This window comes from Lygodium microphyllum, chromosome 30 (genome assembly GCF_053477565.2).
Source record: "Lygodium microphyllum isolate KBCC chromosome 30, Lygodium_microphyllum_v1.1.10, whole genome shotgun sequence".
NCBI classification, from domain to species: domain Eukaryota; kingdom Viridiplantae; phylum Streptophyta; class Polypodiopsida; order Schizaeales; family Lygodiaceae; genus Lygodium; species Lygodium microphyllum.
This window is the reverse complement of record NC_141164.1, coordinates 100000303-100019587: the sequence shown is the minus strand read 5'-3', so window position 1 is coordinate 100019587 and position 19285 is coordinate 100000303. Positions and strand designations below refer to the sequence as shown.

The window sequence follows — 19285 nt, the reverse complement described above, 5'->3', positions numbered from 1 at the left end:
CATTTTCTCACAAAACCACTCATTATGATGCGTGTTTTTCGACGTTGGAGGTCCCTTGACGATCTTTCATGGTTGATGATTATCCGTCCAACTTCATGTCTCTTTCCACTTCCATATCATCGTTTGACCAAAAACGCCCATCTCAGCCCATCCCCCTCTCTTTTACATTGATCCATGAGAACAAACCACAAGAGGAGAGAGAAGAGAGGATAGAGAAAGACTAAAATTAAATCTTCTTGTATAATGCATCATTTTTTATCATCTCTACGGCGATGAAGGACAAGGAAACGTTGGAGCTTACAGCCAAGAGCATTCCATGAATGATTGCTGATCACAAAAATGATTTTTTTAATCATGGAAGGAGGCACTAAGAAAATGGGTGCCCCCACATTTCATGAAATGTGGCGTTTGGAATCATAAGCCACCAAAACAAGCTTAAGTTTGATTTTTTTTTTAAATCGATTCAAGTTTTGTGTTCACACTCTAATCAGAGTGGTTTTTTCACTTTTAAGGAACCAAACGCACTCAAATTTGAGATCTGTCTAGACGCTTGGCTTTGTGACCTCTATAAACTTGGCCACCTTGACGCACTTTTCGGCTTCCAAATCATATAGTTGCTTCATAATGCAAAACCTTGGGGATTAAATGGGGGATCAAACAGACTCTGATGGACGAACTGAGACTTGTGTTGGGTTCCTGGCATCGAACTCCATCTAGAAAAATTCCAGCTCATCGATCTACAATCATTTCATTTTGCATAATAAAACTTTGGTCTTTTACAACCTCTCGGGCTCTTTTCCGCATCAAAATGGGTCTTTAAATTCCACTCTCATATGGATTTTAAAAGAGTAAGCATGTTGCTATGTATTTGTTGGTGGGTGCATTGATAGCTTATATATGGAGATTCAGCAGCCTCTAGTATATGATACACACCCAAGGCCTGATGACATTGGAGTTGATACTTGGTATGGTAATAGAGTTGTGCAAATGCTAATCATTTTGGTATATGATCCAGGGGGATACTTTCTTATGTGCATGATGAGCAACAAGTTGATGATGTGGATGTTTAACTCGGGTGGTGCATTGGTGGCATATACCAAAGGAGGTGTAGGTATAGAGGGGGTGGATGTTGTGTCACTACACGAACAAGGCTTGAAAAACCGTGGAGTGCATCATCATCCAACTTTCTTATTAATCTAGAGAGTCAATGATATATTAGTCATTAGTGGCAGTGTCCATAGTATGGATAGTTTCAAAATAAATGATTTTTAGATAATTTTAGCCTAATTTTGATAATTTTGATATTATTTCTTGTAAATATTCTTAAAAAGTGTAGAAAACTTCTAAAATAGGGTGACATGCAAAAAGCAAGTGGCTTTTTAGCTAGCTTTGGGAGATCTCATGCAAAAAGAAGGGGCTTTCGAATTCGTGTGCACGGCACGATTGTAGTTGACAAGCAACAAACAATACTCCAAATGAGGAGAAGAAGAAGCAATCTAGGAGAATTCTGAGTAGGTGTCATAGAGTTTTACCCCTCTTTTGGAGTCAATGGAACCATCAAATTTACAATCTGAGCAACAAAGAATAAGCTAGTGTTTGGTATGCATGTTTTTTATCTACTAGGGAGCTTCAGGAGATCTAATGCTTGGAGATTGCTTCTGAGTAGTCCTAGACAAGGATTTTGTTTGTCATCTCAGGTTCTATCAACACATAGTGCTTTGATTCATTGAGCTTTGTCTTTATCTTGAGTACCTTGTCTATTATTTTTCTTCTCTTCTATCTCCTATTCTCTCCTTCCTTCTCTCTTTGATCCCCAATGGATACGACCTTTTGACTAAAATCCCTCCGATAGCACCCACCATGTGCAGTGTGTGTGGGTGCAGGTATTGTTAGTGTAGTAATACATGGGTAGCTAGGCACATGCGTCTTTATCCCTAACAGCTTAACCAATATATTGCAAACCACTCTCACAACCCTCTTGATATGCCACCAATACCCAGCAAATCTAGTCACCTTTCTTCACACACTAGAGCATGGTACTACCACAATAAGCATCGAGCTTAACATTAATGGTGCCCCACTTTATTTTAAAATCTTTTCAACTCTAGTCAATTCAAACATAAGATGTTGGCCATCCTCTACTGTATTTCTTGCTTCTGAGCACAAGAATAAGCTAGCCATGTTGCTAGTCTACTAAGGATAATAACATGCTACTCTTCCAAATTTTCCCTAATCAATTATTGTTATAATAAGCTCACCTTGTTGCACCAATCTCATGGTCATTTAATACAACAAGTGGATTTTCTTTTTGTGGGCAATATCACTGCCTTTACATGGGTAAGCAATTAGCTACTAGTAATAAAAAAGGCATGGATCCCAGGAAAGAAAAGCAATAGCCTCAAATATTTCCATTCAAGGCATATTGGTAAGCAATTCTAACAAGAATACAATAGAATAAGACCTATAAAATGTATTCCACCAAATTGAAGTCCCTTTATCAGAGGACCTTGCCACAATGGTCCCATCATCCAACTTTGTCTTGAATTTCAATGCAACATCCACAAGTAGACACAAATGAGAGACCTCTAGAATGAACAATCATATGAAGCCTTATGGATCACTTATCACTTCACTAGCATCTTTAGGAGTTACCTAACCCTCCCTTTCCTTAACAATTCACTTTCAAATGCCACCATATTTCCAAATATCCTTCATAGTAGCCCAAGATAGGAGCTCCCTACCAAAAAAAGAGTGGTAGACCGAGGTATGCTTGGGGGTGCAAAACCAACTTTTCCATATGCAAGCCGAGAGTGATAGTAAAAAGAGCATGCTCTTCTTGCTTAATGGTTGCAATGCGCCCTTGGTCCCATCCCTTCATCGCATGCCCTACATTCACCTATTTTATTTAGCAGAGGAAGATTAGGTGATTCAATTTTATTGAGGTCCTCTATTTTTAGCCTTAATAGAAAAATTTGTATACAAAGAAAGCACTACTCATAGAGTTGGGCACTTTTTAGCATGTATCGTTTATTGTATATACATATTTCTAAGATAGTACTTTAGTATTTTTCAAAAGTTCTTTACTAAACACATTTGGTGCTCATTGATTAATAATTTGTATTTTTATAGCTTTTTTATTTCCTAGATTGATTCCTTAATACTAGTCTTGTAATTTGCCACAAAAGTGGTTGCCAATCACTTGCATGTTGTAGGCTCCATTTTGAGTATACTTAAAAAACAATATGCCCATATAATACCAAAGTTTAATGGGACTTTGTACACTAGATACAAATAGTGGGCTTTTAAATGCGCACCAAAATCAACAAAAACAACATTCAACAACACAATTTAGATCTATTAAAGTAGTTGGAAAACTTTACCAATGATAGTTCTCTTTTGAGATTGCATTGTGTATATTTCATAGTGTTTTCAGAAAAGTTTCAACCTAAGTTTAAAATTTTTGAAATGTTCTTGATTCAAAATACTAAAAATATCCTTTTTTTGCAAAAATGGTCTCAAAAATAACCATGAAAATCAATCCTTTGGGAAATTTTTGGACCCCTTGATTTCTTTTAAACCATATCTTGTGGTGTTCACCTTTCCCTAAAATTATCTTTTCTCAATCTTCACCATTGAGGAGAAAATGAATTTTTTGTACATAGTCTAACTTGCCAGAGAGGTATCTTTTTTCGTATAAGAGTAGGTTTAGGAATGCTTATTATACTTGAATAATACCCTTTGATCTCATTCCAACCTAAATGCTACTTATCATCAAAATCACAATTGAAGGTAATTGCCTGCTTAGTCTTGAGGTCATGTTATAAAAAATTGTTATTTATGGTTTTAAAAATTATTTACGAAGGAATTTAATACCTTGGCCTCTTGATTGGAAACTTGACCACTTCATTAGTTTTTCAAGAGTAATAATTTGAGTGGTTTTACATTTAGCAATTTATGGTTATATGTTTGTGTAGGTATTACTCATTTTCATTGATCCCATGTTATTTTATGGCTAATAGTTATTTTCAAAATGGGAAATTTACAATTAGTGTTGTTCTTCTATAATTTGTGGTTAACATTACTCTTTCTTCTAGTTAAATTATCTAATGTGATTACCATCATTTAGTTGGTTAAACATTCAATGTGAGTGTAGATGAGGTCAACATTGGTCGAGATTGAAATTCAAGATCGGGCATGGCAATTGGGATATATTTCAATACTACAACTTCATATTTTTCCATGTAAACCATCTCTTGGTTGGGAAAATCAAAAGCCTAGTAAACTAGAGCTTTTCCTTGAAACCGTGGTGGTCTGCATTCTATATTTTACGCGTGTGTGTTAGGAGCACACGCCTTTTTCTTCTTCTCTAGCTTTTACTCTCTCAAGCACTAAGTGTGCACACACCCACAACACACCATACATGCAAAAGTGTAGAACACCCTATACATGCAAAAGTGTAAAAAGCATGTATGAGAGGAAAGATGCACAACTATTCTCAACACTCATCAAAGCGTTCATCTCAAGAGTGTTTTGCATTGTACTTTGTTGTTATTTTAGTAAATTTATTTACATGTTTATAGTAACGACTCATACGTTTCTACTTTGTGTGGACATGTGCTTAGTACCTTGTGCAATCCACGAATATTTATCACTCTTATAAGAACTATCATGTGATTTGTGATTAATCCTTGCAATAATACTTGGGATGTGGCAGAAATAGGGCAATACTTCTAACTATCTAATGTTCATGCCAAGGGATTTGCATGGACAATAAAGGATAAAAAACTTGGATCTTAATATTCTTCAAGAGATGTTAAGACCATTGATTTTTTATTTCTCTCTTCCATCAAATCCTAAGACAATCTTCTTAGGCTGTGGGCCTCTTTGCATGTGAGGTAAACCATAAATCCTAGATGTAGTTGTTTGATGTACATACAATTAGAATAGCCTTGATGAAGATTCCAATTGACATAACCATTTGCATTTTGAATAAAGGCAAAAAAAGTAATTTGTGCTTACGATATTTTGAAGAACTTGCTATGTTTAGTCACAATGTCACTTACAATAATTTATGAACCTTGCGTCATCTTTTCTAGAATCCTCTTTATATTTCCCCCAAGGCCCATGGTTGTTGTTAGAAGCTTTATTGCAATCAGGGAGTGACAACTCTAACATGAACATTTTACAGCATGTTGAATAATGTAAGTTATAAGCCATATGGTAATCAAATAAATGTCGATCCTCTACTTCTTTCACGAAAAATCATTAGAAAGAGAGAACAACATGAGATCTTGCTTCTTTGGGATAAGTTGAAGGGAATGGCACATTGCAAGGTGAATGAAGGATATGCATTATTGTTTGGATTCGTAATAAAAGGTACAAGGTGAGCCGTGGTTTTAACCATGAACCCAGCTTGGGCAAGTGCAAGGTCATGAGCCGAGGAGGATTAGACCAATCAAACTAACTAGCCCACCAGCTTGGGCAAGTGCAAGGTCATGAGCCGAGGAGGATTAGGCAAGTGCAAGGTCATGAGCCGAGGAGGATCAGGCCAATCAAACTAACTAGCGCACCATTCGAAGTGAAGCCCTCCATCCATGTAATGGTCGACACTGAAAGGCCCGTAGGTGACTACTTTGGTGTGCAAGCCATGGAGGTTGGCCTTCCAAAGCTCGAGGTAGAAGTGGGTGGTGGACTTCAGGGAGGTGCGGGTGAGGGTGACGAAGTCCTTGTCGGTGGAGTCACGGGCGACGAGGGCGGCGAGGAGGCGGCCCTGGGGGTCGACGAGGCGCACGGCCTTCCAGGCGGGGCTGCAGAAGCGGCCGGGCTTGGAGAGAAGGTAGAGGTTGAGGTGCTCGGCGCGGTCGACGCGGCAGTGGTAGTAGATGAGGACGTCCGGGTCGGCGCCCACCAGCAGCCGCACGAACGCCTGCTCCTCGCGGCTGCACAAGGACCGCATGGAGTCCAAGATCCAGTCGCGCGCGTGCGCCAGCCCCACCAGCGTCGCGTGGCGCGGCGACGTCGACCGCGATATCACGGCCTCCAGCGTCGCCCCCGACGCCGAGAAGGCCGGCCCCCCCGAGTCTGCGCTGGTCGCTGGCAGCCGCGTTGAGGGCGGCGAGGCCGTGAGAAACACCCGGTGGCGCGAATCAACCCCCGCCACGTGGAAGGTCCCCGACCGGAGCTGCTTCCCGCCGCCGTAGCCGTACACGCGGAGCCGCGCTCCCCGGGAGGGGTCGCGAGCCGCCACCGGCCAGAAAAAACCCTTGGGCGCCCCCGCCCTCCCGGGCGCCCGGCCCGTCCCTTCGAGCGGCGGGTGTATCTTCACCACCGCGAGGTCCTGGTGCGGGTGCTCCCACACCTCCAGCCCGTTGGCCACCATGGTATGAGTACTGTCCCGGCCTCCCAGCTCCACCCTTATCTCGAAGGGATCCAGGTACCTCCCCACCACCCTCTTCGCCGTCAGCACGAAGTTCTTCTTCAGCAGCAGCCCCGTGCCTTCCCCGTTGCTCTGGCTCCTTATCCTCACCACGTGCGACCCCACCTCATCTTTCACCACCCTACCTGTCGGCAGCAGCGACCGCGCCGGCCCCCTCGTCGTCGCAATATCCGCCATCGTTGGACGTCGACGCCCCTTCATCATCGTCGCGTTTGCCATCATCGATCCATGATCATCTTTTCTCCTGCTGCTTCTGACTATCATATGGCCCGCACCTCCTCTCGCCGTCCTCTCAATATCCGGCCCTGCATCTTCAGCTCTCATGCCGGCGCTGCTTATCACAACACCCAGCTCGGAGTTCATCACACCTTGCCCTGAGGCTGGCGCTCTTGCAGCAGCTATACTGTCAACACTACTGCTGGCGCAGCTGCTGCCAATAACCAGCATCTGCAGCACTAACAAAAGCTCCAGAACAAGAAGAAGAAGCAACATGCTCGTTCCTTCATGCATTCTTCCCTGTTCTTTTTTAAAATATATGTGTACGTCTGTTGGATTAATCTAATGACCTCTCTTTGATCTGTCTGCTCTCCTATTTTTGATTTGCCTCGAGAAGAGAAGGTGAAGCACCACATCCTGCGCTCTTGCTTTTTATATTTCTCATCAGGCCAGAGGCGAGAAGAACCGGAAGCAAGAAACGCTCCCGGTTTTACCACGCACATACATAGTGCAGGCGTCCACATCCTTGCACAAACGTCTCGTAACGCCATGTCCAGCTTCACCTCACCCTATTTCCATTACAGTGCAAATAAGTTACAGTCTTCCATTAATATCTCTCTCCATCATTGTTCCAAGAAAATTAGCACATCATATCCAAAAATGATATCAAAGTATTTTTTAATTTCCTAGCATGCCCTTTTTGAACTTGATAGTTGCACTTCTTTGAAATCTCCCTTGGTAGATTTTGAGGTCATGGTAGATGACAAACGATGAAATGAGGCTTCCTAGCTAATGTAATCCAACAAGGTAATCGAACTAAACTACCTCACATGACAATGAAAGCGATGATGAATCCAATATTGATGCAAGCTCTCTCTCTCTCTCTCTCTCTCTCTCTCTCTCTCTCTCTCTCTCTCTCTCTCTCTCTCATGCATTAATCGAGTGTTTGTGGGGGTCATCCTAATTCACCACTAATTCACCATTAGATGGAAACTATTCAATGAGAATAAATGCTTCAAGCATCATGTGCATCTTGTGATGTGCCTAAGATCTGGCACACCACAATGTATTAGGCCTATTGCAATGTTTTTAGTGACGTAATTAGTCTATGAAAAAATGTCCCCATTGTCAATAAAAACATCGCCATAAAATTGTCACTATATAGCAATGCAAATTAATGACTCTCATAGAGACACAAGTAGTGATAAGTGTGGTAAAAATAGCAACACTAAATATAATGGTTTTTTTTTAAATTGGTGGAAGGGCTTCTAGCCACATTGGGTTGAGAACCAAATCTTACCATATTGAACTTAGAATCAATCATATATTGCTATTAAATTTAAAGACTTCACATTAGTTAATGGATTCTATTATAATCACTTAAACAAAAATGAATGCTTCAATTGATTGAATTTCACAAAATTTACACATATTCATCTATCAATAGTATGTACAATTATGGTCTGGATAGAATAAAACTATAATAAGCCATAGAGACTATAAATCTTGCTTAATATAAGCTATAAGATGGCACAAAAAGAAACAAAGGCATAGGCCATAAGGCCAAGACAAAAAAGACTTGGATGCTCCAAGTAGCCAAACTATAGAGGTGTGCAAGATCTACTACAACTACTTGTCAACCATCAGAGAGGTCATCTTGATGTAACACCTCCTCAAAAGGATTCTACAATATAACCACACATTGAGTAATGCAAACTATATATTTACTACATTATCAGGAGTGACATGACATAATGGGCCATCACACTTGTAGTGCTTGTTGATGAGAGTATTTAGACCACGTTTTTCTCCATATGTTATTTCTAGTCTATCTTCATGATTAATTAGTTGTTATGCTAGGCTTCAACCTATTCTATGTCAAGTGTAGACTACATTGCATAGGATATTCTGTGGTTATCTTTGTTGTTAACTACGATTGCAAAAGGCCTCCACGATTTTTTGAAAAGAATATGTTGTATTAATTAATTGGATATTTTATTGAGATCTAAGCTCTCTCCCATGAAAATTGTACAAAAATTAAGTGACACCATAAGACTAGGATGTGCACAATTTAACTTTACCACCATTAAAAATAAGGCTCAGATCCAAACAAAAGGACGCAAGACCGGTCATATGGTGTCAAAGAGGGTTGGATTTCCAAGGGGAATAAAGGATGAAAAAGAGTAGAAGAGGCTATTCATATTTGCAGTAACTTTGCTTTCTATCTCTCTTGCTACTCTAATATCCAAGTGTATGAGATTGAAGGAGAGGGAGTGAGGGAGAGTGTGTGGAGTAAGAGACTTGTGGATTGTAAACCTTCATCCATTCTCTTCTCTCTTTGAAGGCTTAAATAGCATTTTTCGAAAGGCAAAAAACCTTGGAAATTTTTTATTTGCAAAGAAATGACATCATCACTATCCCTTCATGGTGAGTTGAGCGCTTAAACAAGAGTGTGTGGTGTTGAGTGCAAGGGATGTGCCATTAATGCAAAGCTTTTCTCCATCCCTTCACCTTTGACTTCTCTCAAGTATATGGACAACAATGAAAGCAAGGAGGAGGTAAGCAAGCAAATGTGTGCATTGGATCATAGTAAGGAAATTTTGAGGTTTAAAAATGGCCTTATAAGAGATTTTAACAAAAATATTCCCTTAAAAATAGGGTCATGGTTAAACTTTTGCAAGTGAACTCCAAACTTGTCGAAGAATCTATTTTCATAACCTACTTTTCAATAGGTTTTCATTGACATATAGGTTGTCAGGGTTTGGAAGTGGGACAACAAAGCTATACCAAAACATCCTTTCTACCTAGGAAATATTATTGCAACCTTCGATTTTTAGTGAATATTTTGGTCAAACTCCTTTACAATATCTTTTTTTTACCTCAAATTTCTTCTAATGTGTGGAGCATGGCTTGCTCATGCGAAGGATGACAATATAGTAAGTATTAATAAAAGTTCCCTTACTATATCACATTGAGTCATTAGATTTGTGTACATATGTGAGTAGTCTAGGTAAGAGATAGCCATATCTTTGTGTATCAAATCCTTGAATGAATAAAAATGTATGTAATGGTCTAGACATTGAGCTCGTAGAGGGCAACGTTTTGGTTTCATTACTGGAACCAATTATACTTTGTCCACAAGGTTGTTCACATGATGCGCACATACCAACTCCCAAACACACACAAAATTATTAGATTTAGTCTCAATTGTTAGAAGAAAACATTTCAATTTCATGTTTTTCCATGGCATGTAATAAAGTTTTTGTTTAGAGGATAGAAACAAGTGGGAAGCATTGTAAAACACATGTTGCATTGATAAGATTTTTTGCAATGCAACACAAGTGTATATGTTAAATAATAAACATTCTTGTGAGAAAGAGATAAGAATGAGTAGATAGAGATTATGCTTGGAAGTATTGAAAGAAATTGTATTAGATACGTTGGGAGTTGATAACTTACAACTACACTCACGTATGATACAAAACTCCGAGCACATGACAAGGACCTTAGGCGAAGATTGAAAGAGAAGGGAGAATGAAGATACATTCGAGATGGATAAATGGGGGCTTAGAGCCCTTAAAGCTTGTAGGTTCTCCTTATTCTCCTTTGCGGTTAGTGGACCGTGGTCTATTCATTAATTTAAAATGAAAGCAAAACACAAGAAAAAACAATGAGATTCTTCCCAAAAAAGAAGGGGGGGAAGCCTAGGGAGATTCTCCCCCTTCCTCTCTCTTATCGGAGTGACGGTGTCATCTCCCTTGGTCGTTCGTTGTCTTCCCAAGCACGTCATCAGCTGGACCTACTCCTACTTCGCTGCACCTCCAATCGACACCAAGTCTAGTGCCATCACTAGCCAAAATCGTCATTATCATCATCATAGCCAGAGTAGGTGGGTATCAACCACACGGCAATCGTGACCATTACCACCATCTCCGCCTGTTGCAGCGTTTGTAAGCGTTGTGTGCAGCATAGAAGATGTCGCCTAGACACCCTGCTCATTACCAGCAAAGGCACGTGAAGCAAAGGCTTTATCGCCTTCGTGTGTGAATTGCCATTTTTAGTAGCCTTCCGGAGGTAGCAGCAAAGAGCTCATTGTCTGTCTCTCGGCGACCTTTGGTAGTTCACAGTTCACATTGCAAATTGATTCTTACTTCTTGGGTTCAAATGATGCTGATGGAAAAGAGCTTTCCCAAATATACATCTATTGGATACAAAAGATAAAGGAGAATCGAGGAGAAATGAAGAGAGCTCGCCATCCCTCATCGCTGGATTTTGAGTTGGAAAGAGTGTCGTTTTCCACCTCTCCACCTGGCCAGCCATCATTTCCTCCACCTCCATCTTCATAGCATTCCATCATCTATGTTTTCCCTTGTGCTCCAAGTCCCCAAGCCCCGTCTTACTCCTCTCCATCATTTCCACAACCCTTTCTCCACACCATAATCTCCCAACCCTCCACCCACCAATACCCTTCTCGCCACCTCCATAACCACCACATCCCCCACCAATATCATTCTCTCCACTTTCACCTCCGTCTACCCTATCCCTTCCTCACCACCATCTCCAATTCTAAATCCTCTTAGCCCTACTACCACTACAAGGATATAGAGGCATAGCGATGAATAGTTGTGACGCATATTAACGGCGTCGCTATTTGCATCGCAAATAGCAATAGTACTCAGAGAAAAAAAAAACGGTCAAAATCCGAGCGCAGCATTTGTCGCAAAGAGCAAAAGAGATCACGCCTTTGGGAGGGAGAGGGAGAGGAAGAGAGAAAGAAAGAGAATGAGAGCTTCTCACCGCCGCCGCCATCGGTGTTCGCAAAGAAGAGGAGGAAGTACACAAAGGAATAAGAGGGGCCATCGTGAAGAGAAGACAAAGAATCCATCATCGGGCCTTTGCAGTGAGTGCATTGCTCCCTCTTGGTTTGTTATTATTCTTTCTTTTTTTCTTTTGTTTATTTTTATTGAGAATGAGGTGCATCAAGGGAGAAAGAGAGGAAATGAGAGAGGGAGAAGAATAAATAAAAAGGAAGAGAGAACAAGAGAGAGAGGAAATAAATATGAAACATAATAAAAAAAGAGAGAAAGAGAGAGGGAGGGAGAGAGAGAGGAGAATGAATGAGAAAGCACGAGCGGGTGGAGAGAAACAAAGAGAGAGTTTTTCTTAAGAATGAGGTACATTGAGGCAGAAATATAGGAAATGAGAGAGGGAGAAGAATAAAGGAAAAGGAAGAGAGAACGAGAGAGAGAGATAGAGAGAGAATAAACATGAAATAACAAAGAAATGGGAAAAGAGAGAGTGTGAGGGAGAAAGACAAGAGAATGAGTGAGAACAAAAGGGGATGGAGAGAAACAAAGAGAGAGGCAACAAAGAAAGAGAGAGAGAGAAAAAAATAAAAACACTACAAGATACACGCCTTATACTGACGTTCAAAGCGACGAAAATGTTCATAAAGAAATTTGTCCCCATCGTCACAAAAACATCGGTATTAGCGATGCCATAGAACAATCGCTATCAATGTCGCTATTTGTGTTGCTATTAGCATCGTATATGTGATGCTAATAGTAATGCTTCACAATGCACATTGCAACACTAATAGCAATGCGTGTAGTAAATTTGCAATGCTAATAGCGACAGTAACAAGGGAAAAAAATAGCACTATGTGCTTTATTTGGGCCTACAAAAGAGTTTTAGTAATGTGTACAATGATCATCCAAATGAAGGCAAAGTGTACTTGAATCCATAAGACTAATATATACAATAAATACAAGATCGAGAAATGAAAGCGACGGTACAATCATGGCAAGATACAAATGATGATAATAACATAAATCACATGACCAAAAAAGAAGAGCATGTACGCTGTACAAATCCAAGGGCAAGCTATAGATTCTCGCCATCCGAAAGCTCGTCCTACCGTAAAGGAGCATCGAACGGACTCTGCAAAAAAAGAAACAACTACACATCAGTCCACTATACAATAATACATTTTAATTAAAATTAGTAATTACGAATACGAAAGATGAGTGACTTACAGAGCCGTCGCGTCCATACAATCAGTCGATCAATGGAGTGAGACCGTGTCTCTCTGCATATCGAGTATCTAAGTTGGTGGGATCATAGTTTGTAATACAGTGCTGCAAAGAAAACAAAATACAACTGTTAGAAACACTATTGCAAAAAAATAAGCAAGCAGAACAAAAGAAAAACTTACAAAGTCCTCTAGATAAGTCATGTGGCTGCCACTCCCAAGATGATAGACCACTCCTGCCTCCAATCATGCCCTTGCCGTCTCACGCTATTGTCTCCAACGTCTTGGAGAATCTGTAGCCTCCTACCTGAGTCGGCGCCAGTCATCCATATCTAGCCACTCGGGCTTTAAGGCCGCACTCTTAAGTGTCTTGCATGTGTCCGATCGTCTGTGTGACATGTACGCATGCATGCACTCCATCATCCAGTCTGTGGAAAACCTATCTACTGCGGCGGGTACCGAAAACTCCTCATGCAAGGATGCTACTATGTAGTCCTTGCTCCCCTTCAGTATGTTCCTCCAATGATCCAAGACGTTGTGCCGAAAAACTTGTTGGCACAACTCTCTCATACGAGCCATCACCCTCCTCCCCTCATCATTCATGATGATGGCTCCTGTCCTATCATCTACAAGGTATCCATACCCCTCTAGGGTATGCCTAAGATATGTCCTCTCCTACCTACGACCATGCTCGTAGGCATATCCAAGAGACCCCTATATATCTGGTGTACCTACGGCGGTAGTATCTCTTGGAGTAGCATCCATAGGGGTGCCACCTACGGATGGCTGAGCAAAAGCTGGAGTGACTGGAGTAGACATCCCCATAGGTGTAACAAATCCCATAGGTGACGCAACTCCAGCAGAATGACGAAACTGAGATACTACATCGGTACCTCCACAACAACCACCTAAGCCACGCTCTCTCGAACATGCACGAGAGGGAGGAGTAGTACCTATATCCCGAGCCGACTGCGGGCTCACTGCATCCATGTCTTTGCATCATCCCCCAGAACCACTCCCTTCGTCCGGCCCAAGTCTAGAGCGTTAACCTCGTCTACTGGAAACTGAAGCATCAGAGCACACCAAAGTAGATCTAACAGAACAGCCTGATGGTGTCCAAGACAGCTCCTAGTCCGCCATATCTCTGAATTGAGCCATCTGATCTAAAGACATACATGTGAAGATCTCCTGTAGCTCCTCGTCGCTCATCCCTCGACTCATCGTGTTGATCTAAATATCCACAAAGCTCACTTGCACAAATAAAAATTAATTTTAGCATAATCAATATAAATCAAGCAAAGCACAGTAATATAAATCTTTAAAAAATGATCTTACTTAAAACACATATCTTATGTACCCTTATAAGTGACTTGTCAATGAGTTGAGTTGGTGGATGCTCCACGTATGAACTATCCCATATCAATCTCCTAACACAACTCCGCATACACTGGAAGGTCGATAGACAGGTCACCACAAAAGGATGAGGCCACCTCATTCTCAAAGAATTCTTGGACTCCTGTATTTCCATCATTGTTACCCGATTCTGGCTCCTCTACATGCTCCAAGCTTTTGACAGCCTCCACCCCTTGCAATTTCGACCCCTCTATTTGCATATTGTTCTCATCTACGTTGAGAACATTGCTTTGATCATATACTCTCACACTTTGGGGATCTAAAGATATAACATAACACCATCCAGGTTGTCAGGGGTTTGGATAGAAAATTACCTATTCAAAATCACGTACAAGAGAGATTTAACTCTTGTGACATATACCATGTCGTAATAAAATTAAAAAAAACATGAGTTCATGTACCTATTCACAATGGGTTGGCAATACAAACGTGTCACACAAATCCGTCCATCTTTTTTCGGAATCTATTTTGAGAAATCTAGATAGACCTCGTCGAAATGTTGCTCCAGCTCCTTCAAGTACCACTTTGAACCACTGCACACATCGAATAGGATCATGGAGAAGCTACAGTAATCCACCGTAATAATACTTTACAAGTTTCCAAAATACTCCATCTCATCTATAACGGTATTTGAATCCGTTGGTTGTCGTCGAATCTCTTGCTCAAACTTTGCCATGATACCACAATCTATTGTAGAGCACATTTTGTCGATATGCTCCACGCAAAAATGATGTCTGCACAACCACACCGCACTGTATATTTTCTACAATACATTGAAACGGTCAATTAGTTGTTGCATATAAAATGTAGATACGATAAACCTTAAAGACGTTGTCACCTTTGGACTACATCCTCTCGAGAATTCCCACTCCTCAATTGAGACTTCACCCCCTTTGCAAGACACTACGGTCAAAGCTCCATGCAACATCGCATTGACATAAACTGTGACATCTCCTCCATGCCCTCGAGATATCAAATCGGTCGATGGCATATACTACGTCGAAATTCAGATCGTGCTTCTTCCCGATCTTTTCTAGCTTGCTCATACCTAGCGAGCCACATCTTCATGGAGGCATGGTGCAACATCCAAAAGCGATTCACTTTCTCCTCCATTGCAGCATCCATTCTTTTTTCTACCCCATTTTCATCCACCACATCTCTGGTCAGTCTATCATTATCCTTTAGCGACCATAGCATACTGTTGTCTAAATCCACCGTTGGTAGCCACTATGAAATATGCACTAACACCTCAGACACCAACCAACCTTCAGCCATGCTACCTTTTGGCCGAGCTCATTGTCGCACAAAGCCTTTAAGGGTTTTCATGAAGCACTCTAAGAAAAACATCCATCATGTATGGATAGGTCCAACAATCTCCACTTTATCTATAAGATGCACAAGAAGGTGGATTTGTATCGTGAGCATGCTGGTGGGCAAGTATTTCTCAAAGAGATAGACCATCTCCACTGCTCCCCACCTTGTGGATTCAATAGAGGATGTCTTGATCTCCTTCTGAGAGATCCGTTGCACTAAATTTGACAACCTATAAATCACCCCACGTATTTTTAGAGTAAGGCATCCTGCGATCGCAATCGATAGTATAAACTACCACAAATGAAGAAGCATTATGAACAACAACTACACTCCAAATAGCAAAATACGCAGGTCAATTACAATCCATTCGTAGTACAAACCTAACACATCTTATGCCAATCATTGGATTTTATCCCTGATAATTGGTCGTCTTTAAAAAACACCGACCTCAGAGAACGCATCATACCCGTCGGAGTGCGGATAGACTTGATAATTTGCTTCACAATGTGGTCTTCTTTAGTGGAAAAAACCCAAGGAGCGCGAGGTAGCTGTAAGCGACCATCAGCGCTCAACTGCGGCCAAAAAAGCTCCTCCATCTTGCCTACCTTCTTCAAATCCATTCATGCCCCTACAGTGTCTCTCTTTCCTGTGATGTGGTCCTATATTAAGCTATCCACATTGTTGAAAATATACATGGGATCCAACAAGTGGTTGATCTGTAAGTGGATCCAATATGAAAACTCGTAGAAAACTGAGAACCATTACATTCCGTTTAGATGTGACTCTGTGTGGACCATTTTCAGCTCCTACCAGCTTTGGGCATTCATATGTGCTGGAGGTTGTCCAAGAAAACCTTCCCTCAGTTCATGACCCTCCGGCAAGAAAGTGGTGTGTCCTTGATATACCATCTTCTTCATGGTTTGTGACCTTCAGGAGTCTAACTGTGGCCCACACAATGGACATGCATGATAACCTGAGGTAACCAAACCTATCCCAACACCTCTATCCAATGAATACAAACTTGAACGAGCTATGATAGATATTACCAACAAGAACGGAAGCATACTTACCTGAGCACTCCTCGAATCCTGGAAAGTCATGCATGGTCCACATGAGAATGGCTCGAATATTGGTGGACCCTCAACCATGGCGCTTGCTCATATCTTCCATGGTGACCCCCTCCTCCCACAAAATCTTAAGCTCATCGACTAATGGACGAAGATACACGTCTATATTTTTAACTTTGTAGCGGCCAAGAACGAGCAAGCTAAGGATGAGGTGTCATTTCTTCGTAGAAAGCCATGGAGGGATGTTGTAATTGACAAGGACTACAGACCACACACTGTAAGAAGTTGAGCATAGGCCGAATGGGTTCACGCCATCCATAGCAAGACCAAGCCGAAGATTCCTTGGCTCTCGAGCAAAGCCTAGAAAGGTAGAGTCAATGTGGCTCCATGCACGTGAATCCGCTGATATTCATTGAACTCCATCTGTGAATTTATTATGTGCATGCCCCATTGTCAAGCTTGCCCTGTCGGATGTATGAAACATGTGATTTATGCGGGGGATAAGCGAAAAGTTTCTAAGAACTTTTTAAGGGATGGTTTACCCTTGCAAGTCTTATCAATACATGTAAGCACTAGACTTTGAACATGTCTCCATAGTCTCCTATTCTCCTCGAAATAGTATGCAATCGTTGATACATGCATGAATGTTGTTGTAGTCCATGCCAAGCTTTCGTAAAACATGTCGCGCATCATCACGAGACTTAGGCATGATATTTGCAAGTGGTAATATATGATACTTCAGTAACCTTTAAAAATTCATAAAACACCTTGAAAAATCATAATTATTATTTATGATAGTACCGAAAAGAAATCAACGAAGCATACATACAAGGTACCTGAAAAACTCGGTCACACTCACATCGCTCCACCCGTATTTTGCTTGCACACTTAGGAATGCAAGCAGTATCTTCAGATGAGATAATCGGCACCCATCATATAATGATATGGATGCTTTCTCTCTAAGCCGATCATATGTCTCGACATCCATGGGCATCAATGCATCGATCATTGCCTCCATATCAAGCTCCAAGATTGTAGAAAAGTCTAGAAGGCTGCATGTATCCTCTGGTATTGACGATATAGATTGGGTAGTACCTTCCAAGTGGTGGATTGGCTCAGGCACTCCATCCATCGTACACCCACAAACTCTTCTAACTGGTTTCAAAGGGTGCACTCCTCCTTGGGATGAGACGTCACCTTCCTGTAATAAATTTTCCAGCCACATCCAATGTTTTTTGTTATATTCAATTAGTTTGCGAATAGAATGCATGATTGATATACACTTTTCTTACCATTTGCTCAAAATCTGAGATCGTGTGATCAATGATCTCTGATTGAAACTCGCCAAAGTGTCTTATGTGTTCTATAGACAATCGATATCTTCGTCTAATTGTCAGCTTACATTAAGAGCAAGGACATGGGACATGCTAATTAAGATACGGCTCGCAATCTTGAACATCACGGACTTCATCGTTTTCCATTTGGTCTACGTTACGACAGACAATTTGTTTTTGTTATCTTTTTTCTTTCTTTCTTAATTTTTTTGAGAAGGGATAACTCAACAAAATTAGCATATGTAAAGTCTCTACCCACGGGCCTACAGTATGTAAAGTCTAATATGCTATGCATGGGGACGAGGGAGTAGCTACCCTATGTCGGAGTGTTTCCCATCCCGTGGTATTGCATCGAACCTCACCACCTTTTTTCTTTTGTGTGCACCTTTAACAAAATCTCTCTCTCTCTATATATATATATATATATATATATATACTACTACCACTACTATTACTAGTACTCACCTTCCCGAAGCATTGAACACACCCAAGATGTATCCTAAACAAAAGCTCTCTCTCTCTCTCTCTCTCTCTCTCTCTCTCTCTCTCTCTCTCTCTCTCTCTCTCCACAGCCACACCGACAGGAGATCCGGAGGGTTCTTGATCTACATCGACAACAGACTGAGATCCGACGACACTCGACACATTGGATCTCAGATCTCCAGTTTGCTCTTTCTCCACCGCCGATGTACCACATCCTGCATCCAGGAGGGATCACCTACTATTAGCGACTTCGACGACTGCTACTACATCCCAGGATAGTATATCTCCCTGCATCTGTTACATATACACATCGCACCACTTTATCACAGCCGACAGTTGTTCCCCTATCACAGCCGACATTTGTTCCCCTTTTGTAGCCATTATCTGGAGTACCAGAGCTACATATGCACATACACATATACGACACTTATCACACTCACAGCACCGTATTTTCAGTTTTCAGTTTTTAGCTTTTCATTCAGCACTTTTATTTTGGATAGCTGGACCTCATCAGTTGTATCACAGTTTGTCTCATAGGCCAGTTTTGGTCTTTAGAAGACGTTAATATAACTTTCTTTCTTTCTTTCTTTCTCTCTCTTACTACCACTACTACTAGTACTCGCCTTCTCGAACACACCAAAGGTGCACCTTTAACAAAACCTCTCTCTCTCTCTCTCTCTCCCTCTCTCTCTCTCTCTCTATGTGTACTACTACCACCACTACCACTGCTAGTACCACCACCACTACTATTACTACTACTACTACAAACAAGAAAAGAAGAAGTTAAAGACCAAGATCTTACCCTCTCTTTGTTTTTTATCCATTCGTTCTCCTCTCTCCCTCCCTCTCTCTCTCTTTCTCTCTTTCTTTATTATATTTCATGTTTGTTCCCTCTCTGTCTCGTTCCTTCTTTCTTTTTCTCTCCTCCTCTCCCTTTCTCATTTCCTTTAACTATATATATATATATATATATATATATATATATATATAT

The 19285-nt window shown here is 41.1% G+C and overlaps 1 protein-coding gene across 1 annotated transcript; it reads right to left on the bottom strand.

Annotated features, from left to right (window-relative positions):
- Positions 1 to 5519: 5519 nt before the first annotated feature.
- LOC148010173 (uncharacterized) lies at positions 5520 to 7035 on the bottom strand. The gene has a single exon (XM_087673077.1). The coding sequence runs from the start codon at positions 6944 to 6946 to the stop codon at positions 5558 to 5560; it is 1389 nt and encodes a 462-aa protein (XP_087529203.1). The 5' UTR covers positions 6947 to 7035; the 3' UTR covers positions 5520 to 5557.
- Positions 7036 to 19285: the final 12250 nt, after the last annotated feature.

What these genes read in the sequence shown, in the direction of transcription:
- LOC148010173 (XM_087673077.1), bottom strand. Translation starts at nt 6,946, where the DNA reads ATGCATGAAGGAACGAGCATGTTGCTTCTTCTTCTTGTTCTGGAGCTT.